Source organism: Oxyura jamaicensis, chromosome 1, assembly GCF_011077185.1.
Source record: "Oxyura jamaicensis isolate SHBP4307 breed ruddy duck chromosome 1, BPBGC_Ojam_1.0, whole genome shotgun sequence".
NCBI classification, from domain to species: domain Eukaryota; kingdom Metazoa; phylum Chordata; class Aves; order Anseriformes; family Anatidae; genus Oxyura; species Oxyura jamaicensis.
Genome location: NC_048893.1, coordinates 190,126,539 through 190,153,153, shown reverse-complemented (window position 1 = coordinate 190,153,153; position 26,615 = coordinate 190,126,539). Strand labels below are relative to the sequence as shown.

Genomic DNA, 26,615 nt, shown 5'->3' with positions numbered 1-26,615 from the left:
ATGAGAATAGCTGTTATCCATCCCCAAATAACGATTAGTACATTTTTTTTGGATCACCTGTGATTTGCAGAAACTCAAGGGCCCGTTTTAGCTGAATGTGACAAAAGGTAGAGGTCTTAAATATTCTTAAATATCTTTTTTTGGGTGTGTGAGTCCTCAGAGGGAAAAGCAACAGATCAGGTTTCATAATGATTTCTTCTGCTTGGTCTGCTAAAGTATGTCAGAGAGCAATTCAGCTGGTGTGTGTGAGTTGTATGTCTACCTTAAGCTTAGCTGAATTTTTGCATTCCTCTCATGTCTTCACTGATTGCATTGACTAGGGTCTTGATTAATTTGTCCACACATAGGTGTGAAATCCTATTTGAAAAGCCATTGAGCATTGGCATGAACCTTATAGATACAGTACACGATGTGTTAGCATTTGATGGGAGACCTGTAACTTTATGGGAAATGAACAAAAGACCATGAGGGATACCCCAGGATCTCTTAATAGTGGTAGACACTTGTGGTGGACAACTTACTCAAGCCAACTATTTCAATTTACTGTAATGAGAATTTTAATACATAGGACACAATACTGGGATGTTTTATAGTACTGATTTGTATTGTGGTGATTCCTCCTTTCTAATTTAATAGCAGGAATTTAAGCTTCCTTTCTTTGTGATTGTATTCAAGGTGGATGATGCTATCAAGCTTGCACAGGCTCTCCTCTCTGACTTGTCTGGATTTCAAAGTTTTCATCAAAGTGCAGATTCTTTTCTGGAACAGTTAAAAGTATATGAACAAGAACAATTTGATGACTGGTGTAGGAATATCCACTCAGAATTATCAAATCCCAAGTCAGGACTTTGGTAAGCATTTAAATTTTCATTTGAATAATGCTAATGCTGAAATCTGTACTGTAGGGTAATTTGATAGGACCTGATTAAAGAAAAATAGGTTTTACTGAATGAATGCAGAAACAAAGAGAAATAGTTCATGATCATTTCATCATTCTGCCAGGGTTGGTTGTTAAGATGAACCAGACAGGACAATACTAATGGCTAATCTTGCAGTTTCTATTGACACCTGGAATGAAGCATGTTTGTTTGGCTTATCACTATGCATTATCCATAGTGTGATAATGTCTAGAAACCAGATGAGACAGGAATATAACTGTTGATATACAGATTACACATGTAGAGTTACAAATAAATTTCTATTCACGAGAAATTCTGTGGTCTAAGTTGAGCAGATGAAAGAAGGGTAAGAAAAACAATTTAAATCTCGTAAGTTATATTCACCAGAATAATGAAATTCAAATATAGTTCTTTTTTTTGTTTTGTTTTTAATTTTAATTTAGTTTTGTTTTTAATTTACCGTTGTTTGTTTGTTTGCTTTTTAATTGGGCACATAGCTTCTGTCTGCATCCAAGTGTTGCAAAGTGTTTGCCAGGGATGGTTTAGGCTGGATATTAGGAAAAACTTCTTTACTGAAAGGGTTGTTAGGGATTGGAATGGGCTGCACAGGGAGGTGGTTGAGTCACCATCCCTGGAGGTCTTTTGAATAAAGTGAGGTTTTGTCCACAGTTTCACCGGACACAAGTGTTTCTATTCCCAAGCCAACTTTTATTTTATGGAAAACACACTTAGGTAACAAATTAGCAAATTCAGAACTGCAATATATCAAAATGATATTATTGATTAGTACCATAAAAATTTGTTTGTGTGAGAGTTTTTTTAAAATATTTTTTTTAGCAAAGAGATTAATTAAAAGGAAGAGAAAGGAGGTAGTTCACTGTAAAGGGGGATGCAGTGGATATGTGAACTAGAAAAAGGTGAGAAAAAAACTGAAAAAAAATTAGTAAAGCTGAAGTGTTTATTAAAGAAGCCTAGGAGGATGATGGTAGAAGCATTACTATAGTAGAAAAAATAATTGGAGTAAAATCTAATGATAGTTTGATGTTTTTTGTTAAATTATTTATTAAATTATTATACAGTGCACTTAAGAAAGGACCAATATCAAATTGTGTTCATGAATATGCTTAATTTGATTTTGGCTTAGCATCCAAGCTAATAGTCCAGTAATGGAGTTGGATCATGTCTTTGGAACATTAAACATACTCTATTCAGACCGTTTGGTGACTCTCCTAAGAGAAGTACGTCAGCTGTCGGCACTTGGTTTTGCTATACCAGCTAAAATACAGCAAGCTGCAAACACTGCACAAAAGTTCTCTAAGCAGGCGGTCATCCTCAAACAGGTATAACATTAAATGTAGTAACAGGTAATTCATTGATACCGTGTTTTATTTTTAAATAAAATGCCATTGATATCTGAGATATTTGCACAGCTAAGGCAGAAGTGACACAGCACCTACAAGATACCCATGCATCTGGATCGTTGACAGGTGTTCAGGTGGAAACCTTAGGCATCTTAAAAGGTATTAGCTATATACGTGTCAGCCGCTAATGCTAGTTGTAGGATATCCCTATTAGTCCAGCTGCCAATTTATAAGGAAATAAATTGGTTTTAGGTCTTGTATTGTGTCCATGGAGGACATCATGAACACGTGAAGGCATGTGAAATGATACTAGATGCCTATGTTTGCATAAAACAATGGGATTGTTCCACTTGCAATAAACTAGAAATTGAACCCATTGCACTTAAGGTGAAGTATAATCACAGACATGTAAGGAGCAGGGTTTTTTGGCTATTAGAACTCATCACTAGAAGAAGATATGATGACATTACCACTATGTACTTTATTCTTGTAAACATTTTACTGTTATCGTTAATTCTAATTTCTTAGTAGCGTTGATTTTACATTATGTTCAGAAATATTCTGTGAACGTTAAATGTACTGAACCAATTATTTATAAGAACCAATTATTTATAAGTTTAATCTGTTCGTTTTTACAGGTGGCACATTTTTATAATTCTATTGATCAACAAATGATTGAGAGTCAGAAGCCAATGATGTTACAGTCTGCCCTAGCATTTGAACAGATAATTAAGGTGAAAGAATTCCCCTCCTTGTATTTGGAATTTCAGTGGCATCTCCATACCACCGTATCATGCTTTTTCTATGTTTTTACTGGAGTTTTTAAGTGCAGTCTTCCAATACAAGCAACACCATCCGTTTCATTATCATTTGTTGAAATCAGCCGGCCTTTCTTTTTGAAATAATGAATTTCAGCTTCAAGCACTGTACTCTCTTTCAACACTCTGCAATGTGAAAATGGCTGGAGATTTATAACATTCCCATAAACTCAGTATTGGGCAAGAAAATGCCTCCAGAGAAAGTGTTGCAAAAACTATTGGAAACATGCTCCTGAGAACCATTTTGCAAAACAGAATATAATGTGGGACTGAAGGTAGAAGAGAAGTTTGGGATTGGGTTTATTTCACACAAAATGATGTAGACCAAACTGTGGGTTCGAAAGCATTCTGGAAAAGTTTCCCAAACTTTATCCTTGGTTGGGCTGCTGATTGTCCCACAATGTTTTTTAGCGTGCAGACCATAAGCTGGTGATTGTGCAGAAGTATTCTGAGCCACAAAATATTCTTCTGCCTGGCACAATTTCTGTGCTGTATCTTTAAGGAATGTGTCCAGCTGTGGAACTTTAAGTGCTTTTGTGTTTTCTACCGTAAAATGCAAAATACGTTTAAAACAAAAGAAAACAAAAAAAAAAGGATCTCCCCAGAGCTGTAATTTTTGCTTATGATTCAGGGGAATTTTACAGTGGAAATATTATTTTTACTGATAAACGTGTTTTTCAAGCATTCAAAGTCTGGTCCTGGAGGAAAAGCTCAAATAACATGGGATAATCCCAGGGAATTGGAAGTTTATATCCAAAAACTCCAAGCTGCTGCTGAGCGACTTTCGACTGAAAACAGGAAACTGAGAAAATGGCACACAAACTTCATTGAAAAGGTATGTTCTCCAGGTGAAATCAAAATTGTGGTTTTTAGAGCTTACTTTACTCTTTCTTCCATTTATTTGGTTATGAGTATATTTATTATCTTTTAAAATTCTTTTAACAGGTTATATCTCTTATGAATATTGATCTTCTCCGGCAGCAGCAGCGTTGGAAAGATGGACTCCAGGAACTCAGAACTGGTTTTGCAAGCCTCGAATCACAGGCAGGGTTTCATTGTCATATTGCAAGTAGCAAACATCCGATTTTTCAATAGTTATCAAGATTTAAGACTCAAACATACTATGATTTAATTTTGATTAATGAGTTAATAGCTCATTAATCAGGATAATATAATATTTTTTGTGTCATGCTAGTAATGGGAGAAGAAAAACACTCAGTCAGGTACTAGGGCTTAGGTGAATATTGTACAACAGTTGTGTCTGAGCCATCAACATGTGCTGAAATGCAGAAATGGGTGCAGCTATCTCCAGGCAGAATAAGATAAATGTATAAAATTTAGAATTAAAATGCATTTCTGACAGAAATAATGAAGATTACTTGTTTATCTATTAACTGCCATTTTTTAATTAAGACTATCATATTATCAAAGTAACTCTGAATGATATTACTATCACCTAAGTTATTTTGATATATCATTAGTCAATTTAATTTTTCCTGTTGCCTTCAACAGTAATGGGCCTGTAATCTTAGGTGGTTATGGTAACCTTGTCCTTTCTAATACAATTCTGAATTATTTTAATTGGTATTTGCTAGTCAAATAATGCAGTAGTTTCACTGTATTTTTTAAATAAAATTTTCAATTTCTCAGATAATATAAGTAAATGGATATTTAGCTGTATGTGTATTTTCCTTCAGTTTTTGGTTGGTAATTTGTATTGAAATGCAATTTGCAAATTTTTATCTTGAATTCAATTTGTTTTTTAAGAAATTAATACTTTATTTGCTCTTAAAATCAGTTTGAAAATATTTTCAGTATTACAGAATATGGTACGGCATTTTCATACGGTATATGAAAAATGGAAGTAACCTGTGTTAAATCACTGCTTTTTTTTTTTTAATCCTTGACTAGAACTGATAAAACTGAATCAAGTGTGTCCTGCTTTCACCATCCAAAATTACAATATATTATTGCCTGGCTATGCCTTGCTAATATACTTCATTGTTGCCATCAAGCTGTTAAAATTCTGCATTATCTGACAAAGTTTTCAGGGCTCTATCTACAGAATAGATAGTAGCATAGGGAAAATAACTACCTGGATTTATCTGTGTAAGAATTATAAACAGGTTTGTATTAACACTTCAGATACATCATTTGGAAGAAATGAGCTAGAAGTAACTGACTGAATTATAGTTGTACGTGATGGAGCATTACTATTTCTGTAGGTTTCTTCCATACGTTGCTATTGTTGTCATACAGGTGTCAATTTGTAAGAATTTTATACTTTTATTTAAAACCTATATTTATAATTGTCTAAAGATTTAAATGAGACAATTTCAAGTTTCCTTTGTTTCTGAAACATTTCTGTTGGAAGAGTTCCACTGGACAGACCTTAAATGTACGGCTTCCTTAGCAGCCCTGGTCTGACGCCAAAGCCCTGACTGAAAATTACTGTCCAAATAAATAAGAGAATCTGTTAAGCTGAAAGATGTTTCCAATTTCTTTTTTGGCTTGTATTGCCATTTTGAAAATGCTTGTGTGGCTTACCAGTGACCATTTACAAACTTAAGTGTATGATACTGCTTTAAACATTGTTATGGAATGTGCAATGTAGCACGTTCCAAGGAAATTTTGATTTAAGATAAAGTCTTGTATTTACTTATTAGTTAATACTTATCTGTGGAAACACACAAGAATTTTCTGAAATAAAGGTTAGAAGGTAGCTTATATATCACAGGGAAGTAATAGGTGTGATACATATTTAGATCTCTCATTCAGCCATCCTTGTATCTTATTTCTAGCAGAATTCCATTTATTTTAGGGTAACCTTGAATAATCTTGGCATAGATTAATAAAGTTCATGAAGTTCTTATCCTGAAGTACAGTAGAGACTGTTTTGATAAGGCTTTCATTTATTATTCCTATGTTCATCTGAAGTACATTCTCTATCTTCTTAACAGTCAAACACAGTATTGCTTTGAATTTTACTAAGATCACTATCTTCAGTCTCAGTTTCACTTAATTACGGCTTGAGGAGAAAGATTAAGATAACAAAATAAATGTTATATTTTAGGGTTTCAAATCATGTGATATGAAAGCTTGGAGACAACACTGGAATCATCAACTTTACAAAGCTCTGGAGCATCAGTATCAGATGGGCTTAGAAGCACTTAATGAGAATTTACCAGAAATAAATATAGATCTAATATTCAAGTAAGATTTTTTTTTCCTAAAAATAAAATATTCTGGCTCAAATTGTATTCAATTATTTATTTTTTGTATTATTTGTTCCACTTTTCAGGCAAGGCCGGTTGCAATTCAGACCTCCTTTTGAAGAAGTGCGAGCTAGATATTACAGGGAAATGAAGAGATTCATCTCCATTCCAAATCAGTTCAGGGGAGTAAGTGAAACAGAGGAAGAGTCTATCTTCACGGTTATGACTGAAAGAAATGCAAATGGATTTCTGACTGCTTTCAGTAAAGCAGAGGATTTGTTCAGAAAGCTGGCAGAAGTTTCTAATCAATTCAAGGTATTTTCAGGATTGGACTCATACTTCTTCTTTTAAATTTTTATCTTATTAAGCTTCAGACATTCTAGAAGTAACTGAGCAATGAAACCTGTGCATTATTGTCCATTTCTGTAAGGCATGTAAGCAAAAGTTTATTAATTCTATCCATATTAAGCCAAGTACTCAAGCACATGCCTAGCTTGAAGCATATGTACAGTTCCCATTGAAATCTCTGTATTACAGCAGTCTTTTTACTCTTGCTCAAAAGGTGTTTTGATCTTCCTTAAATGAGTGGATACGTCAAACCATTCTGTACCTCCTGATTTTTGTATTAAGTGAATCTCTAGGTAATTGAAGGAGCATAATGGTTAAAGAAAATGCAGCTTGAAAACATGATTAAAATATTTTTATCTTATTGAGAAACAGAGTTTTTTAATCTACTAAATATTTCTTTTACATGAAATAAAAAACAACATTGAAAAGGAGTGGATTGTAATCGGGCAAGTGGATATGGAAAGTCTGGTGACAATGCATCTTTCTAGCAAACAAGACTGGGAAAAAAACTTCAAAGCATTAAAAGTGAGAGGCAAAGAAGCAGAACGTCTTCCAAGGTATAGTGCAATCTTTGTTTGAATAATGGATTCCATCAGATAATAATGGTAATAATAAAATAGAAATACCGTTTTTATGTAGAGATGCAGGCAGAATTTCAAGTGTTTTTTTTAAGTTCAGTTGTACTTTTTAAAGGTTTAGATTTTGTTTTATATTTATACATTTATTCCCTTTTACCCATGGAGCCCTCTCAAAAAGCTTTTAATGACTTCCTTTGATATGACAGGAACCTCCCTCTAAATTCAGGGCTGGTTCTGAGATACTGCAAAACACAGTGATATTTTAATAATTCTTTCAGCTAAGTCATGTACACCTGCAGTATATGTGGCCATTGGAAACAGACTTAGCAGATGTTTATACATTAAATAATTAATGTTTTTAAGCACTTGATTAAATCCTGTAAGTAAGGTAGGGTAGTTTAGGCTTTTATTCTTACATGCATTCACACAGGTTCTGTGTATTGCATAGTTAGCGTTATCAAATGATACTGGGGGGAAGCATGTTCAGAGCAATTAGAAAGAGGTCACGTTTCAAGCAGGAGGATGTTCTGGTGGCACTTACTGGCTAAATGATAATCTCAGTAGTAAACATTTTCACGTATTTGAAGATGGACAGGGTGAGTAGAAATCAGGTGATGGATCTTATAGCCAGAAAACACACACGGTTACGAAGTAGCACGAGGCAAAAATAATTGATGTTGAGGCAGGATACTCAGGAAAGTATCAAGTAAGGTACACGTACACTTTTGGTAGTGTTCTTTAGTCTTTTGCTAAAGACTGTTGGAGATAAGATACTGGGCCTTGATATGGCTCACTATGGCTTTTTTTATGTGCATAGGACTATTAAAGCCTGGGTTAGTAAATTCTCATGGAAATTAGAGGTTTAAGGACATGACTGCACAATAATTATTCTTTTTCTTTTTGAGTATAACAATAGCTCTTTTGAATTTAGTGAAATTAGTTATATAAAATCAAGTGATTTTCTAACTGTTTGGAAGACTGAAGCATTAGACCTTAGTCTCTGTAAAATTGGGTATATATGCCTAACGGTTACTATGCCTTTCAGTATTAGGAGTAACACAATTATTTGTCCGTTAAGCTGCAAGTTTTACTTGTAGAATTATGTTGGATTTTTTTCTTATTAGGCTATAAAATCAGGTTAAACTGTAGACATGCATTGATCTTAGAGCTATTGAAACATATATATACTTCTGAATATTTATTTTTTAAATCTTTTGTCTTGAAGCACCATTAAGATAGATTGTTTAACTGTTAATTGCAACCCTGTGAAAACTGCAATTGATGATTTTATCCAGAAGTTCTACGATATTCTTGTCCTTTCTTTGAGAAAATCTATACAAGGTAAATAACTTTGATGAATAGTAGCTTTTTTTTTCTGTTGTACATGTGGTCATTAGCGTTACTGTATTTGTTAAATACTCTTTTTACTTTAGAAGTATTTTACTCTTGGACATAGTGAATGGCAGAAATCACAGTGGAACAAAAATAATTTCTCAATAATTTTTCACTACATGCCTGATCTGAAACCCTTTCTTCTTTTGATTGTTTCTTTTATGTAGAGAATAATTTCTTAGTTGTTTGAAGTTAATTGAAGGAAGCATCACAAAATGTTGCATTCAAAAATAGCATTTGATTTTTCTTTTAAAAATTTAATTACTTCATCAAGAGTCTTAAATAATCTAGGCCTATTCTGTAGAATTACTTGTCAGTTAGATTGTCAAAATGCAAAATATTGAAGAGTGCAAAATATTTCCCAATTTTTGTGTAGTCTGAATATAGATGATGAGAAATACCAGTGTTTTTATGCTTTAAATGTAACAATCAGCACAGGAAACTTAGAACAGGGGTCATGCAGAGAGTGAATTAGATCCATAGCCTGGAAGTTGAATTGTTTCCTGGAAGATGCATTATTTCCTGGAATTGTATATCTCTTTGCTATGTGCTGTGTGCCCTTGCTGTTAGGAAAATGCGATGTTATAGCTCAGTCAGGCTTTTGTTTGTGAATCTTTTTGTTGTTTAATGCAAGGTGCTTTATTTAGTTAGTTTCTGTTAAAACAAAAGAAAACTCCCAAATCAGAAAACAATTTTTCTCTTTTTGCCATGAAAAGATGCAGATTTTGAAAGTGTACAAATAAATGCACTAGGTCTTAATGTTTAATTCTCAGAAGAGACTGATACTTACATTATAAATCATACTCTGAAAATAGTGGATTAAACTTAAAAATCTATGTGTAAGCACAAACATGCAGTCTTTGTTGAAGCAGCATGTGATACTGGGGTCAGCAATTTTTAAAATGAATACCTTGTGTGCAATATCATAAATTATGATAGTATTGTATCACAGTAGATTTGACTGACTGATGTTTATTACTACAGGTATTTTTTCCGTAATAACTTCATGTTCCGCCTTTCTTTATATAGCTCACCTACATGATGTTTCTTCATTTCTTACTGATGCCATGGACACACTAGTGGTTAGGCCCCAGACTGTAGAAGAAATATCAGAAGACAACTTAAAATATTTAAAACTACATGAACAAAAAGGAGGGGTAAGATACTATTTTATCATATCCAATACAAAAACTACCAAAAATGTAATTGCTTTCCGGTCTGGAAACTTATATTTAATATAACTAGTTTAGAACATGCAGTGGTATTATAGCGTCAGAGCAGTGGTCCGTATAGCACAGCATTTTGTCTGGGGCAGTAGAATAAAGTGGCTATGTAGGGAAAAAATACAAAATCAGGACAGCGTATTTTATGCATTCCCAGAATTCTAGCCCTTAACCAGAACTCTTTAGAGCTTTATGTGGTTCCTCTCTGTATAGTAACACTCAGGATTTATCTTCCACAGCCTTACCTAGTCTCCTCTTGATAGCAAACACACCCTTTGCATCCAAAATATCCCCTGAAAAAGTGTAGGTTGGTCACTCAAATACATGACACCTCCTTTTATTATTATTATTTTTTCACCTGCCATCTGTTAACTTCATATCATTCATGTCTTATATTAGAAGAGATATGGAGCAATCATTCCATATTCTTACTTTTCATGACACACAATTGTATTGTTCTTTGTTGTATTCTGTATTAGCCATCTGTTATCTAGATGGAAGAATTTTAGTTCATCTCATCTTATACATCAGCATATCCATAGCTTTGATCATCCTTGTTACTCTTTGGTATGCCTTTCCCAGTTTTGCAATAATATTCTTGTGTGGCACTAATTTGAGTTTTGCACAGCTTGTAAGATGCAGACAACCAGAGATTTAGATAATGATACAACAATATTATATCTTTTATTCTCTTCTTGTTCCTTACTAACGCCTGAAAATTGATTTACTTCCTACTGATCAGAATAAGCTGGTGTTTTTATAAAACTGCCTGTCGTAGCCCTAGGATATCAATCCTGCACAGTCGTTAGCTCAGAACACAACTTGTCTTATGTGAAATGAGGATTACTTTTTCATATGTGCATCACTTCATAACATTGTCACTGGTATTGTCAGTCACTATTACTTCTAAGATCATTTTCCTGTTCTTCACGTGAACTGGTTTTATGCCTTGAACAACACAGTCGTCATCAGTAAACATTATCATTTTACTAATGTGTCATTTTTCAACTCACTCATAAACACTTTGAGCAGTCCAACACTTGGCAATCTCTTTCAATCACATGAACTACCCGTTTCCTCCTATCTCTGCTTTCTATTTTTTACCCAATTAATTACCTGTGGGTGGACCTTTTCTCTTATGTTGAGGTTACTGTGTTTCCTTAAATGCCTTTGGAGAGGGATTGTGTTACCAGATTTTTGGAAACCCAACCAGAATATATGGTTTTAATGTCCTTTATCCATACCCTTACTGATGCCTTTATAAAACTCTTGTAGAATTCCACAATTTTGTCGAACCGAAGCCATATTTACCCTTCCTAACCGGGCAATGTGTGTCCATAATAGAATTCACTTCTAAATGAATGCATCTTAAATGTAGGTGTCTCTGTGCATGTGGCCATAGTGCGTGCACTATTAATGCACATAATGGAACCCTGGTTTAGTTGTCCACAGGTACAGTTTTAGAGTTACTTGAGATGCATATTCAATATCCATGCTAGACTGGCAGATATAACAGAGGAGTACTTGGAGGCTGAAACCTTTCTATATCGTTCAAGGTGGAGGCCACGCAAATGTTCTTGGGTATCTCAAATGCCCCTAAACGTGTGTATGAGAAACAATCAAGTCCCTAGCAAATGCAGTAAATCCATTTTTAGAGAGCAATCCATTTCACCTTAAAATAGACACCTTGTGGTTGATATCCCCAACTGATTTATTAGCATCAGTTGTTCAGACATAGGTGCCTACTGTTTTGAGGATGTCATGGCATATCTGAGAGTTCCATACATGGCTGGCAGATATGACACAGGACATATGGAATACCCATAACTTTTGGGGCAGCAACTTTAAAGCCAAAGGGATAAAGCAGGGAATCTCAGGTAGTGCTGGCAACCTGTGTCATTAAGTGATTCAGTCTTGATTTCAATGATCTTCATTAACAATAATGACATTTTTATGCCTACTTAACAAGTCCTTATACTGACATCTAATTTTAGCCCAATCTTTATCTTGGATGCAGCTTGACCGTTTGGATGTTACTTAACTCACTAAAGTCTGAGTTAAGTAACCCAGTTAAAGGTTGAGTGTAAGTATTTTGATTTTGTAGCAGCTCTCGGGGAGAACTGTTGGATATTGAAGAGAATTAATTTTCTGTAATTTATAAAACAGTATTGACCCTTAGCATTAGGACCTGTTGTCACCACTTAATTTTTAAAGGAAAGCAGTCATAGCAGGACATTTTGGAAAATATGTAAAAATCTATACATTCTATGTAAAAATTTATACATTCATTTAATTTTCTTCCAACTTTTAGAAGTTTAATTTTTGTTCTTTAAATTTGGTTGGCTCTTATCGCGTGGAAAAATAATTGATTTTTTATTTTCTACTATCAGATTTAAAAAAATCTCACTCTTTTATATGAAGATAGTATCTGTTTATTCAAAGTGTCTCTGTTCACTTGCCACCTCTCTTGGGTAGAGCAGTGCCCAATCAGTTCCCATACAAAAGATAACTAATCTCCCTAAGACCCAGCTGTCCTCTTACTGCTGAGCGGGATGTTATATGGTATGGAATATCATCAGTTTAGTTTGCATCATCTGCCTGCTTGTGTCCCTTCTCAACCTCTTGTACACCCCAAATACATGCACTGGGAAGGCAGAGTTAGAAACTGAAAATGCCTTGATGCTGTTCAAACACTGTTCAGCAATAGATGAAACATTAGCCTGTTGTGTTGTTTTGCTCACAAATCTAAAACATAGCACCATACAGCTGCTATGGCAAGAATTAACTCCTTCTCAGCTAGAGCCAGTACATATATATATTTACTGAATTTTTGTTGCTCTGATACTGTTATTGAATCTGGTTGATTGGATATCTGCAAAAAATAAACAGCATTTATCTGTTTCATGGTAAGCATTTGCTTCTGTATATCACATTTCAGAATCAAGATTTTCTTTAGATACATTGGATACTATTTTCCTAGTGCTTTACTGTTATTATATAACAGTATTAAAAATCAGCTGCATTTAGACAAATAATCTGGGCATACACAATTGATGATTCTTATGTTTTTATTCATTGTTTGGATAAACAGCATTTACTGATTTTTTTATATGTACACATGTATATTTTAAATCCATTTGGGTTTAGATTTTTCTCCTGTTTCAAGAAGCTGAAGATAAAAACAAACTTTTGCGAACTGTGGCTGGTGCAGGTTTGGACACTATCAGTAACCTGAGAGCTACATGGGATAAATTTGAATTAATGATGGAAAGCCACCAGCTTATGATAACAGAGCAGGTAACAATGAAAGTTTAGTATTTTATGTAAAAATGCTGAACTTAGAGTGAATAAGTCTGGAGAAATACTTTTTCTTGAATTATATAAAATCCATAAATATTCTCAGTTCAGTGTTTACACCAACATTAATGACTTGAGTGTCATCCTTTATGGGAAGAATAGACTGTTTAAGCAATAGCTAGGTGAAATTTCTATAGAACCAATGCAAAAATGAATGATACTCTGTCTTTTATATCGAAGAGCTACCTAAAGATAGAGGTGGCTTAGTGAATGCAATGGTTAATTGAAGAAAACAGAATAACAGTTAAAAAAATAACATTTAATATTTGATCATGCTTTTAGTACTGATTTTTTTTTTCTCCCACAATTTAGCTAAACTATGTGCAGCCCTGTAAGTGCCAGTCCATTGGCATACCGCTGAACTCATTTGTTGTATTACTGAAGATACCAATATGTGATTGAAATACAGCAATTTTTCTGTGTCCAGGCTAAATAGCCAAATACATAGTTCTTAAATGGCAGTATAAAAAGTTAGTACCGCTTTTTTGAAACAAAACCAGAAGAATAAAACTGAACTGTTTCTTAGGGTATTACAAAAGAAGTTGAAGCAATGGGGTTACTTTGATTTTGATTGGATACTTAATGTAGTTCAGACCCATTGAAGGAATTCCATTTTAACACTTGCTTTACAGATTGAAATTATGAAGGGAAATGTGATGTCACGTATTAATATATATCTCCAAGATCTGGAAAAATTTAAAGCTCGTTGGGATCAGCTAAAGCCAAGTGATGATGTCATTGAAGCAGGTGATCATGACATGCTTGAGAAAAGTGCTCAGATCATAAAGGAAAAAAAGAAAGAATTTGATGAACTTGAAACCACGAAGGAAAAACTCATGTATGTTTATTTCCTGTATATGCTACTTATTAATGTGTGGATCTTCTGCAGTAATTGTATCTCAGAAAATAATAACTAAATTTTATCACAGCAAATGATATAGGTAATTGCATTTTCTTATTACACGTTTTTTGTTCTTTTTTTCAGGGTTCTTTTTGTTCATTATAAAACAGAAATTTCTTAAGTTGAATTTTTTTTTCTTTTTTATTTTTTTCAAATGAAAAATTCGAGAAGTGTCTTAAGCTTCCAAGTAAAGGAATGTGCAAAAAGTAGAGGCTTGATTCTGACTTTTGAACTTCTCACCAAGAGGTTTGCCATATTGGCCCAAGAAGGGGGAATTATTGCTTCAGTCCTCTTATAACCTAAGTGGGCTAGAGCTCACCTGTCTCATTTCTTGAGCTAGAATATTGTGCAAAAGGAAAGATTTTTTCCTCTGAGTGCCTACTTTTCAGTAAGTTCATCATTGGATATCCTAAGTGGACAAAGTTTTCTATTTCAGTTCTTTGTTTGGCATTTAAATGTGTAGAAAATAAAATTAGCATGTTCTTTCTACCTAAAAGGAAGAAGCAATCCATTCAAACTTGTTTTATTTTAACCTTTTTGGGGGACACACATTCATTTCATAAATAAAGAAACGAAAGTTTATCAAAAATAATTGTGAATATGGAAAAGATTGCTGTCTAAGAAGGTTATCCCTATTGCTGCTTTATTAAAATGTATAATGCAATAACATAGTGTATGTTGCAATTATTTTTTTTATTCAGTGAAGAATGCCATCATTTTAAATTGGAAGAGCCTGACTTCTCATTGTCAAAAGTTGTATGTCAGGATATTAAGAGTTGTGCAGGAATCTGGGCTTTGTATGAAGAATTTTATCAAGGTTTGCAGGAGAAAGCCAAAGAAGACTGGATTACTTTTAGGTACGATTTTGTTACTTTGTTTTTCTTGGACACTTATGTGTGGTTATAATACTGTGTTATTATGACCATTTCTGTATTTGATTTTAATGCAGGAGTAAAACATACCTATTTGAAGAATTTTTGTTTAACTGGAATGAAAAAATTAGGAAGATGGAAGAACATACTGTAATGACAGTAAAGTTGCAAAAGGAAGTGGACAAATATAAGGTAAGATGCTAACAATAAAAAGTATATAAAATCAAGTGTTCTGGTATTACTGGGTAACACATGTCATCGTGTTGCTTATTACAAGCTTTAAACTAAAAGAGGTTTGGATTAGATAAGAAAGAAATTCTTTACTATGAGGATTACAATTTACATGAGCACACATTTTATAATGGTTTTCCTGAGCAAATTTGTAAAAATTAAAAATAAAATTGCTTTAGTTGAAGAATGGTTACAGAGTGAGAAGAAAATTAACAATTAATTTGCATAAACACAAGATAGATTCACCTATGATTTTTTCCCATAGATGATAATTCCAATCCTGAAATATATTAGAGGAGAACATCTCTCTGCAGACCATTGGCTGGATCTCTTTCGCCTTTTGGGTCTTCCGCGAGGCACTACGCTTGAGGGGTTGCTGTTTGGAGATCTGCTTAAAGTGACTGATGCCATTATAGAAAAAGCAATGGAACTTAAGGTGGGAATAATAACATGTAAAGGCACTGTATTTTTATTTTATGTTTATCTAGTGTTCTTTTTTTTTATCTAGTGTTCTTTTGTAAGTGCAAGAGCATTTTTCCATAGAATACCATGTTCTGTATGTATATTTATATTTTTCTCTTATTGTAGAAATAGAATTTATCTTTTATTTTTGAATAAAAAGTTTATTGCTTTTACTATTATTTACTTATACTTATTACTAAAGCTCTGTAGTTTGAAATTAAATGTATTTGTGCTTATAAATAGGATTTGAATTGTCGGGCCCAAGGAGAAGTTACAATCAGAGAAGCGTTACGTGAACTTGAACTCTGGGGAGTTGGAGCTGTCTTTATATTAACAGATTATGAAGATAGCCAAGGCAAGACTATCAGGCTTATTAAAGACTGGAAAGACATAGTCAACCAAGTTGGAGATCATCGCTGTCTTTTACAGTCCCTCAAGGATTCTCCATATTACAAAGGTTTTGAAGATAAAGTGTCCATCTGGGAGAAAAAAATGGCTGATTTGGATGAGTTTTTGCAGAATTTAAACCTAATTCAGAGGAAATGGGTGTATTTAGAACCCATATTCGGTCGTGGAGCTCTACCCAAAGAACAGGCTCGTTTTAACAGAGTTGATGAAGACTTTAGGTTAGTGATAAGCAATGCAGCTTATTTTCTACAGTATCTTTTGCAATATGTAGGCTACAGCATTCTTCATGGTGAAAATATAAGGAACATCTATAAGGTATACGGCGAAGAAATTCAGGAACAGAAATTCAGGAGGTATAGATGCATGGTAGTGTGTAAGTCTGAACAGAATGGGTAAGACATAGATTTTGTTTAGTGGAGTATATGTTTCACATATAAGGGAATTGCATGAAACATCAAAGATCTTGAACAAGGCATGCAAACACAAGGTTAGTGTTGTGAAATGAAGCAGAAGTGACGTAAATTGTTTTTCAAGAATCATTTCTTGCTGAAGAGAAGCGATTTGTTTGCTACAAAAGTACACAGATGGGCGAAACAGGTCAAACAGAAGGCTTATTTGTTCCAAACAAGTTGTGGAGATAAATAGGGAAGAGATTTCAGCAATGTAGAAAGATCGTACCATTACCTGTTCTGATTTCAGTTAAAATGAGTTCATAGAAGGAGATAAAAGTTAAAAATTTAGTTTTCTTGGTTTTGGATGGAGATATTTTAACAAATAACGGTTATTAAATTACATTGATGTAAATTCTGAACCGTTTCATCATAGATACTGCAAACTGAATATATGTCAGATATTTATACAGGTTACCTTTGCTTTAATTTTTACTAAATAATTGCATGCATGCTCTCTGTTCAGATTAAAACTGAATGTAAAACTGGTAGTTTTATGAATTATTTTTTTTGTTTGTTTGTTTCTGTCAAGATCTGTTATGTCAGATATCAAAAGGGATAATAGAATAATATCACTGAATGCCCGGACAGGATTAAGAAATACCTTAATCACCCTGCTTGACCAGCTTCAGAGGTGTCAGAGATCTTTGAATGAGTTTTTGGAGGTACAGGTGACATTACTTAAGTTTTCTGTAAAGAAAGTAAGTTAGAATTTAAATGAACAGCAACAAAAAATCTTTTATTTTTATACAGGAAAAGCGCTCAGCATTTCCCAGATTCTACTTCATTGGAGATGATGATTTATTAGAAATTTTAGGACAATCCACGAATCCTTCAGTTATCCAGTCTCATCTCAAGAAACTTTTTGCTGGTAATACAATTACTCTTCATTTGTGAAATGCACTTATTTAGAAATAAATTTCTTCAAAACTAAATAATCTCTTGCAGATTTTTTTCTCTCTTTCTGCTACTAGGCATTAAGGGTTTAATGTTTAAGACCTTAATAATATTCATTGCCATTTTCTAATTAATAGGCATTAATAGTGTGAGCTTTGATGAAGAATTTAAATACATAATTGCCATGAAGTCAGTAGAAGGAGAAACTGTGCCACTTAGAAATAAAGTTCTTCTGTCAAGTGATGTGGAGGTAAGAAAATCTGATCCAGGTATATTTCCAGGAATCTTTGAGAAGTTAATTTGTTATTAACTAGAACTTTTTTATCTTTTTGTCAGGTGTGGCTAAATGGTTTGGCTTTGGAGATGAAGGAGACCCTAAAAAAAATGTTACTTGACTGTGTTGATGCTGGAAAAAAATCACAAGGTTCAATTGATCCATCACTCTTTCCTTCCCAGGTAGTAGATGATCCAATAGCACCATTGTGTAGCCTTAGATATGCCAAATAAGTTATTTTTGAAGGCTTATAAGGAAGTACACATATGGTTTTGGAGGAAAACTCAAAACAAATCCCAAATTCTATTTATTCATATAGAGAAATTCTTTAAAAAGTTCTTTCTTATAATTCTTCTGTAAACATTTGAAATTCTGAAGTCTTTTACATGGCACCTGATTTAACATCCAATTTATTAAATTTGATGTAAATCTTGATTATAGTAGTAACTGTTAGATGTGGAGCTACTAAGATGTTGTAATGTTAAAAAGAAACCACTTTTTTAGTGTAATTATAGTATAGTTTCTAAACATTACACGTATAAACAAAAGTAGTCATGAAAATGGACTTGTTTTATGCAATTTGGACCAGCAGCACACGTAACGTAGTTACTGTTACAGATCTTCTGACTGATATAATTAGGGAATTTTGTGATAAAGTTCTTTCCAGTTCCAAGTTTGAATCTTTAAAGCTCTCACAGTGTTTTTCCAGTGAATTTAAAGTACTTGAAACATAAGTGGTATGTAGAAACCAGAAGACAAAGTATTCTGTTAGCTGGTCAGTAATATAGAAAGTCAGAGGTGATTCTGAACCTGTTGACTGTGGCCTCAGTGTGCCTAAAAAGTGTTAGTTTCTGTATTACACATCAGTTATTGGGAATCAAAGTTTTTGACAATTTTGGTGCTATGTGTTGTAGAACAGCTGAGGAACTTGCTATATTAGATTACATTGCAAGGTTTTGCTTAATTTTATCAGGTTTTTAAAGGTGGCTGTATTTGTTCTTAAGAACATAGCAAATGTATCATTTCATTTAAAAATGTGGTAAAATACTTCAGACATTGATAATATTTTCATAATAAGCAATAATAAATGAATTGAAAAACTTTTATCCTTTTTGTTTCTGTATTATAAAATATAATTTGAACTTTTTCTTCCACAGATTCTTTCCTTGGCAGAACAAATTCAGTTCACTGAAGATGTTGAAAGTGCTATCAAAGACCACAATCTGCAACAATTAGAATTAGAACTCATGGCTAAACTGGAACATTATACTAGCATTGATACTAGTATGGAAGATAGTGGCAGTACAGGTACAAAAATGATCTCTAATATATAATACCTGACAATGGTTTTATAGTTCATTAGCATTTCACATTCTGTTTATTTAAACAGGAAATTACAAGTAGTTTTGACAAGATTAATGTATTTAATATTTCAGTGAACAACAGATTTTCATTTAGATGAAAAACTATCTTGGAGCTTTCTCATATTTGCTAACATAGGTAATTTATGTAATAAAAATGAATATAATTATATATATAACAGCTAAATAGAAAAAATAATATAGCTGTATATACAGAAGGCGCTCCTCTCCTTCCTGCACTCCCACTCGTCTCAGGTAAAGGCTCCAGATGCATCAGTTTTCAGAGCCTCAGCATATCACTTAACAGATTGTGCCTCACTGATTACTAAAGAGGACATAGCTGTAAACACTTCTGGAATAAACTGCTTTCTGGAAAAGCCTCTGTCTCTGTTGAGCATAGAGGCAGACAAAAATTATATGGATTAGGATAGTCATCTGTCTTTCAAGTGAAGTCACATGATGATTCTCTTCCTCTGTCAGGATCTCATTTTATGCTGATTAATAATATTTCTATGTATAACTGAAACAAGATCTGAATAAAATCAGTTGATAATAGAAAGCAGCCTAATACACTTGAGAATGGCTAATGTACCTTCCTTAGTACACTGTTATGATTTTTTTTTTCCTTTTTTTTTGTGGTTGTTGGCAGAATCGGGGATCCTTGAGCTCAAGCTTAAAGCTTTGATTCTTGATATTATTCATAACATTGATTTGGTGAAGCAACTAAATCAAGCTCAGGTTCACAGTGCTGAAGACTGGGCTTGGAAAAAACAGCTGAGATTTTATATGAAAGACCAAAAATGTTACATACAGATGGTAGATGCTGAACTCCAATATACTTATGAATATCAGGTGTGGTATTCTTAATTTTTGTTTGGTGGCTTTTAAACAGGTACTAAACACTTTCTCATTTCACACGTGCTGCTAGTTGCCTTCCAACTGTTGCCATATTTGTTTCAACTTTGTTGTGTTCATAGTGTTGATGGGGTAAATGTAATGGTTGTGTAGAAGGCATCTCCAATACAGTATCATGTAAATACTTTCTCATATACTTGCTACTTTGATTAAAGTGCAGATACATAGGTAGACTTGATTTGACCCCTTTTTCATTCTCTTTTAAATACGTTTTCTGTAATTCTAAAAAAAAAAAAAAAGCATAATGCTTTGACATTTTGTATAAAGTCAGGAGAACTTCATAACTGTGAACAAATGCATATACTTAGAGATAATCTTGGCAATTGTGTTATCTGTTTATCTGTTTTCAAATTATTTTTTTTTATGAATGTAATTAATGAAATTGCATCCTAACTAAATTCTGTGCACCAATGCATATAATTTGTTTTGTTTCTGCAGGGTAATTCCCCAAAACTTGTTTATACACCTTTGACAGATAAATGTTACTTAACTCTTACTCAGGCCATGAAGATGGGCCTTGGAGGAAATCCTTATGGTCCAGCTGGAACTGGAAAGACAGAATCAGTAAAGGCCTTGGGTGGACTTCTTGGAAGACAAGTATTAGTCTTTAATTGTGATGAGGTGAATATAGTTCTTCATAATTTAGGAAATGGATATATATTCACATACTTCATAGAGCAATATTACATTCTAAAAATAATCTTAATGATTTGTCAGATTCCCTTTGTTTGTTACTTAGAAAATGGTGGTTATTTACAATAATATTTTTTAATAGTTGGAAGTACAGTCTTCTATTACTTATTATTTGATTTTTGATAGTATTCTTTTTAATTTTAAGGGCATTGATGTGAAGTCGATGGGGCGCATATTTGTGGGTTTAGTGAAGTGTGGAGCCTGGGGCTGTTTTGATGAATTCAATAGACTTGAAGAAGCTGTACTTTCTGCAGTATCCATGCAGATTCAGACAATTCAACATGCCTTGAAGAAACATAGTCCTTCATGTGAATTGCTTGGCAAAAAGGTACATCAGAACTTACTTATTGTTTTCTTATAAAAACAGTCTTTAAGGAACTTGGTCTCAACTAACTTAAAGATGGCTACCGTAGCTATAGTACACCCAACATTTCTCAATACTTTATTTTGACAATATACTATTACATTTGCACGTCTAATGCCAGGTTGAAATGGATCATAATTCTGGAATTTTTATCACAATGAATCCTGCTGGAAAAGGTTATGGAGGAAGACAAAAACTGCCTGATAACCTCAAACAACTTTTTAGGCCAGTAGCTATGACTCATCCAGACAACGAACTCATTGCAGAAGTGATTCTGTATTCAGAGGGCTTCAAGGATGCTAAAACACTTGGTAGAAAATTAGTGGCTATTTTTAATCTAGCAAGGTAGGCATATTTTAATTTTTTTTCTTAGCATGTTTGTAGTTCTGTTCCATGCTGCTTTTATTTTTGCATCGATCGTTACGGTTATTTTCCTGCAATGCTGTTTCTTCTCTATATAGTATATGCCAAATCATGACTGTAGGGATACAGTCTACACATAATTTCTTTTAATTTTCTGTAATATTTTGTGACTTAGAAATTGTGGAAAGCTGTGTGTCAGAAACAAAACTAGCCGTAAAAGTGCAGGTTTGGAATCATCTGAACTTTTACTTTCAATACAGCCCTTAAATCTGAATGGTGTTCCATGCAAATCTCTGGAGCTACTACTTTAAAAGACTTTAAGAATAAAAATATTGCAATATATTGGGAGTTCAGGTATGAAAATAGCATTTTAAATAGAATTTTAAATAGCATTAAAATCTCAATGCATAAAAATCTCAAGGTGGCAAAGTACTGATTCCCTGTTGCCCTCATTAAATATGAATATAAGCACATGATTGCATGATTAAGTGTTGTGTATTTTGATTACGGAAGTAGTTGAAATGCAAGTGACTATTTGGTTATAAGTATGCACGTTAGAGAGAACAAATTTATAAACTACATGAGGTTTTAGTTAATGCTGCTATAGATAATAATACATTAGCTGCTAAATATGCTCTCTTGGAAGATTTTAGGGTAGCATTACTTATATCTCTGAAATGCATTACACATAGTGCTACAGATATTCATTTATTTTTCTTTTGCCCAAAACCGTCTGGCGAGTATAGTCATTGGCCAAAAAAATATATATATTCCAGTGCTGTTGCCTAATGATTGTTACAACATTGCTGTTTTTAAATTTAGGGAGCTTCTGACACCACAGCAGCACTATGATTGGGGTTTACGAGCATTGAAGACTGTTCTGAGAGGCTGTGGCAGTCTTCTTCGTCAGTTGAAGAAAAGTGAAGTAAAGCAAGAAAGTAAGAGTGATCGTGTCAAACTTTTGGTTATTTAGGATATTCTACAGATACCACTCTCTATATCTTTCTTGATCACTGAAGTTTTGAGAAGCCACGGCTTGGATCTAGAAGCTATTTAGCAAGGAGAAAAAGTCCTTCTTTGTCAGGAGATTACAAAAGACTGATGTCATATTCTAGACTGAGCTATTCTAGACTTTTTTGTGATAACGATATAGTTAGAGATTTTTTTTTTTTTTCTGGGATGATTCCAAATGATTCTCAGAAACTGTTATTTTCACTTTGCTTAGGTCAGGAGTTTTGATCCTCTGATGATATCATTATTCATCAGTCATCAGACCATTCTGATTTTATTTGAAGTTTGCCCTAATTGTCACATGGCAAAAAATAAGGATCATATTACTTGGATGCAGATTGGTAGACAGTAGTAGATAGGTAGAAAGGACAAATAGAAATAGTAGGAAGTATTGGATTAGACTGTAACATTGTATATTTTTTAGACAATTTTTATTTTTTATTGTTGTTTGGGTGTTAAATGTGTGGTAATTAAGAATGTAAGGTGGATGAGCATTTTACGTCTTTAGGGCAACAACGAGTGCTTCTTGTTCACCTAAACAGCGTTTGTTTCACAGAATCTCAGAATCATCTAGGTTGGAAGAGACCTCCAAGATCACCTAGTCCAACCTCTGACCTAACACCAGCAAGCCCTCCACTAAACCATATCACTAAGCTCTACATCTAAACGTCTTTTAAAGACCTCCAGGGATGGTGACTCAACCACTTCCCTGGGCAGCCTGTTCCAGTGACTAACAACCCATTCAGTAAAGAAGTTCTTCCTAATATCCAACCTAAACCTCCCCTGGCGCAACTTAAGCCCATTCCCTCTTGTCCTGTCACCAGGCACATGGGAGAATAGACCAACACCACCTCGCTACAGCCTCCTTTAAGGTACCTGTGGAGTGAGATAAGGTCACCCCCGAGCCTCCTCTTCTCCAGACTGAACAATCCCAGCTCCCTCAGCCGCTCCTCATAAGACTTGTTCTCCAGACCCTTCACCAGCTTCGTTGCCTTTCTCTGGACTCGCTCGAGCACCTCCATGTCCTTCTTGTAGCGAGGGGCCCAGAACTGAACGCAGTACTCGAGGTGCGGCCTCACCAGAGCCGAGTACAGGGGGACAATCACTTCCCTGGACCTGCTGGCCACGCTGTTTCTTATGCAAGCTAGGATGCTGTTGGCCTTCTTAGCCACCTGGGCACACTGCTGGCTTATATTCAGCCAACTATCAACCAATATTCCCAGGTCCTTCTCCAACAGGCAGCTTTCTAACCTCACATCTCCCAGCCTGTAGTGCTGCTTGGGGTTGTTGCGCCCCAGGTGCAGGACCCGGCACTTGGCTTTGTTGAGCTTCATACCGTTGGCCTTGGCCCATCAGTCCAGCCTATCCAGATCCTCCTGCAGAGCCTTCCTATCCTCAAGCAGATCAACACATGCACCTAACTTGGTATCATCTGCAAACTTACTGAGGGTGTTTGTCCAGACTACACCCGTAGTTTTCAGAGGCAGCTTTGGTTTACATATCTTGCCATGACAAATAGTCTGACAGTGAGTGGTAAACAATTTGTAGTTGACTTCAGTTTGGATCTGCTAAACAATTACCAATGATGTGTTTTAGGATACATTTCTATCAATGTTCCTTGCTATGACTTTATTTTAGCTTCATGTTTAGAAATGTGAAATTTCCTGAAATTCGTTTAGTTTAAGTTATAATTTTCAATAATCCCCATGAGAGGCAAATTGGATAGATTTTGTTTATGATATAGACCCAGAAATTTTTTGTTTCATTTCATGTCTTTGCTACAGAAACTTAAAGTATTTCTGTCAAATGAAGTTTCCTGTTTCTTTATGTTTACTTGTATTATTCAGCCAGAATCATTTGACATTTCAAAATCTTGGCCATGCCCTTAATCATTGTTTAAATTTTGTACTGCTTGCTTTGCTGTCTAAACCAAGTTCCTTAATGTCAAGAGTTTTTCTCTTTATCACGGTATTTAGAAAATTTGCCTATAGAAATATTTGCAATTAAAATGTTGTCGAGGATGAAGAAGCTTGAACTTCCAAATCCTGGAAGGGTATACTAGTTTTCAGACTCTGGAACATCTTGGGGAAAGACACAGAGGAAAGGGAGATTAGGGACACTTTCTGTCCCTTGGGTTCAATTTAGGTTAGAGTGCATTATTTTTTAGGGCAATCATGCTTTCAGAAGGAGGGCAGAAACAAAGGATGACTTTCACCTGTATTTCCTAATCCCACTCTCTAAAAAGGTACATGTTTGACATGAGAAAGTAATTTCATTAGAAAAGCAAAAAACAGAGGTCAGAGCCTGTGTCTTTCCCGTTACGAATATCATTATTTTTCTTGCAGAACAAAGCTTTCTTGTGGTTGTTCTTCTAATCCCAAATCATTTACATTTCCCTGGTACTTCAGATTTGAGAGGAGCTGTGGAGAGCGTTCAGTTCTGGAGTATTTGTAGTTAATTGGGATTCATTTGAGAGATGGGATTTCAAACTGCCTCTGACAGAGGAAGATCTAAAATCCAGGTCCTTCATTTCTTACATGAATCCTTTAACAAGTAGGCTATTGTGCACTGCTGTTCTTAGTCCTGCTTTAATTATTACGCTATTATGTAATATCTAAGAAGTATCATAACCATCTTCTGTCTGCATAGAATGCACTTACCAGCATATGCTAATTACGATGCTTACAGTGAGGCACTCACTCATTTAACTTCCAGGTAGGGTGTTGCAAAGTTTGGATTATAGTCTCCACTGTTATTCCACCTTCAGTGTTTTAGCTGTATGGGTTCAAGCACTGATGCATTGAAAGCAAGCAAGCAAACAAACAAAAAACAGTTTAAATTAATCTGGCTTCTTTATTTTTATTTCCAGTTAATGAAAGTCACATGGTGGTTCAAGCTTTGCGGCTTAATACCATGTCAAAGCTTACATTTGCAGACTGTGCACGATTTGATGCGCTGGTTAAAGATGTCTTCCCTGGCATTGACTTCAAAGATGTGGAGTATGTCAAGTTAACTACAGCTTTGAAACAGGTCTTTGAAGAAGCACACCTGGAAATTGTAAACACTCAGGTAAACATCAACCACAACAGCAAAACAAAACCAGTTATTCAGAATTAGGACTAATGAATATTACATTTGTTTCATTTCCTTCTACTTTTGAATGAAATCTTTTATTAAAAAAAAAAGTGAAAAGAATAACTGAAAGTTTGTTTTTATCTGTATAAATCAGATCTGTATGGCCAAAGCATGGGAGATCAGTTGTCTAACTGAATGAAAAACAGTGCAAGAAAGCTTAAATATGTGAACATGTGGTACACAGTTTTGTTCAAGTCACGCAGGAATTCCTATGAATGTTTTGGACAGTGGAAGAATTAAATATGTGAACATTTGTTTTTATCGATCATTTCTTTATCTCACCTATATTTGTTTATTCATTTATTTAGAGCTAGCTAAAGTTTGTGAAAGTTTTTTTTTCAGGAAAAATTAGTATCCAAAGAGGGCTGATATTTTCATATTAGTAATTCAGTGATATGCTTCTAATGTGCAAAGTAAGTTTCTTGCTGCTTTTTAGTATCATACTTTGAACTACTCCTATGAATACCTATTATTTCAAAATTTTAGAAAAAAGTGACCGTAAAATAAATCAGAAAAACGTGAAAAAAAGAATGGGATTGGTTTAGCTATACTACTTTACATAACCTTTATTTCTTTTATTATCTAGATCAAGAAGGCTTTGGAATTATATGAACAACTACGTCAAAGAATGGGTGTAGTTATTGTAGGTCCCAGTGGTGCAGGTAAATCAACACTTTGGCGGATGTTAAAGACAGCACTTGGTAAAACCGGCAAAGTAGTGAAACAGTATACTATGAATCCAAAAGCTATGCCTCGTCATCAGTTGCTAGGCCATATTGACGTGGATACCAGGGAATGGTCTGATGGTGTGCTCACAAATAGTGCTCGACAAGTGGTACGAGAACCCCAAGGTATGTTTATGAAAGAGTATATGGATCATTGTGCTTAATTTACTGAAATTGTTTATTTTCAATTACATTTTAACAATATGTTATTAATAATTTGTGGATATTGTAAGTTAAGTAAAACTTTTGGTGATTGTCGTACTGGAGAACAGACACTGGTATGCACTTTCTAGCTTTTATGACAAGAAAGCAAAATTAGACATCAGAAAGTAACATGAGGAATATCTTTAAAGTGCTTATATT

General features: G+C 34.2%; 1 protein-coding gene across 4 annotated transcripts in view; it reads left to right on the top strand.

Annotated features, from left to right (window-relative positions):
• The window catches only part of DYNC2H1 (dynein cytoplasmic 2 heavy chain 1), a 169,427-nt gene that overhangs the window by 8,519 nt on the left and 134,293 nt on the right, over positions 1-26,615 (top strand). For all 4 annotated transcript variants that reach the window (XM_035327873.1, XM_035327865.1, XM_035327882.1 and 1 more), the window contains exons 11-38: positions 676-851; positions 2,044-2,239; positions 2,899-2,994; positions 3,761-3,913; positions 4,024-4,122; positions 6,152-6,291; positions 6,380-6,608; positions 7,071-7,198; positions 8,445-8,560; positions 9,641-9,768; positions 12,982-13,131; positions 13,824-14,029; positions 14,794-14,949; positions 15,042-15,156; positions 15,461-15,631; positions 15,901-16,283; positions 17,047-17,179; positions 17,268-17,385; positions 17,549-17,661; positions 17,748-17,867; positions 18,843-18,993; positions 19,696-19,898; positions 20,400-20,582; positions 20,800-20,982; positions 21,140-21,363; positions 22,204-22,319; positions 25,262-25,461; positions 26,114-26,378. In XM_035327873.1, the coding sequence (XP_035183764.1) occupies positions 676-851; positions 2,044-2,239; positions 2,899-2,994; positions 3,761-3,913; positions 4,024-4,122; positions 6,152-6,291; positions 6,380-6,608; positions 7,071-7,198; positions 8,445-8,560; positions 9,641-9,768; positions 12,982-13,131; positions 13,824-14,029; positions 14,794-14,949; positions 15,042-15,156; positions 15,461-15,631; positions 15,901-16,283; positions 17,047-17,179; positions 17,268-17,385; positions 17,549-17,661; positions 17,748-17,867; positions 18,843-18,993; positions 19,696-19,898; positions 20,400-20,582; positions 20,800-20,982; positions 21,140-21,363; positions 22,204-22,319; positions 25,262-25,461; positions 26,114-26,378 (4,651 nt within the window). The remainder of the gene's footprint in view (positions 1-675; positions 852-2,043; positions 2,240-2,898; positions 2,995-3,760; positions 3,914-4,023; positions 4,123-6,151; positions 6,292-6,379; positions 6,609-7,070; positions 7,199-8,444; positions 8,561-9,640; positions 9,769-12,981; positions 13,132-13,823; positions 14,030-14,793; positions 14,950-15,041; positions 15,157-15,460; positions 15,632-15,900; positions 16,284-17,046; positions 17,180-17,267; positions 17,386-17,548; positions 17,662-17,747; positions 17,868-18,842; positions 18,994-19,695; positions 19,899-20,399; positions 20,583-20,799; positions 20,983-21,139; positions 21,364-22,203; positions 22,320-25,261; positions 25,462-26,113; positions 26,379-26,615) is intronic.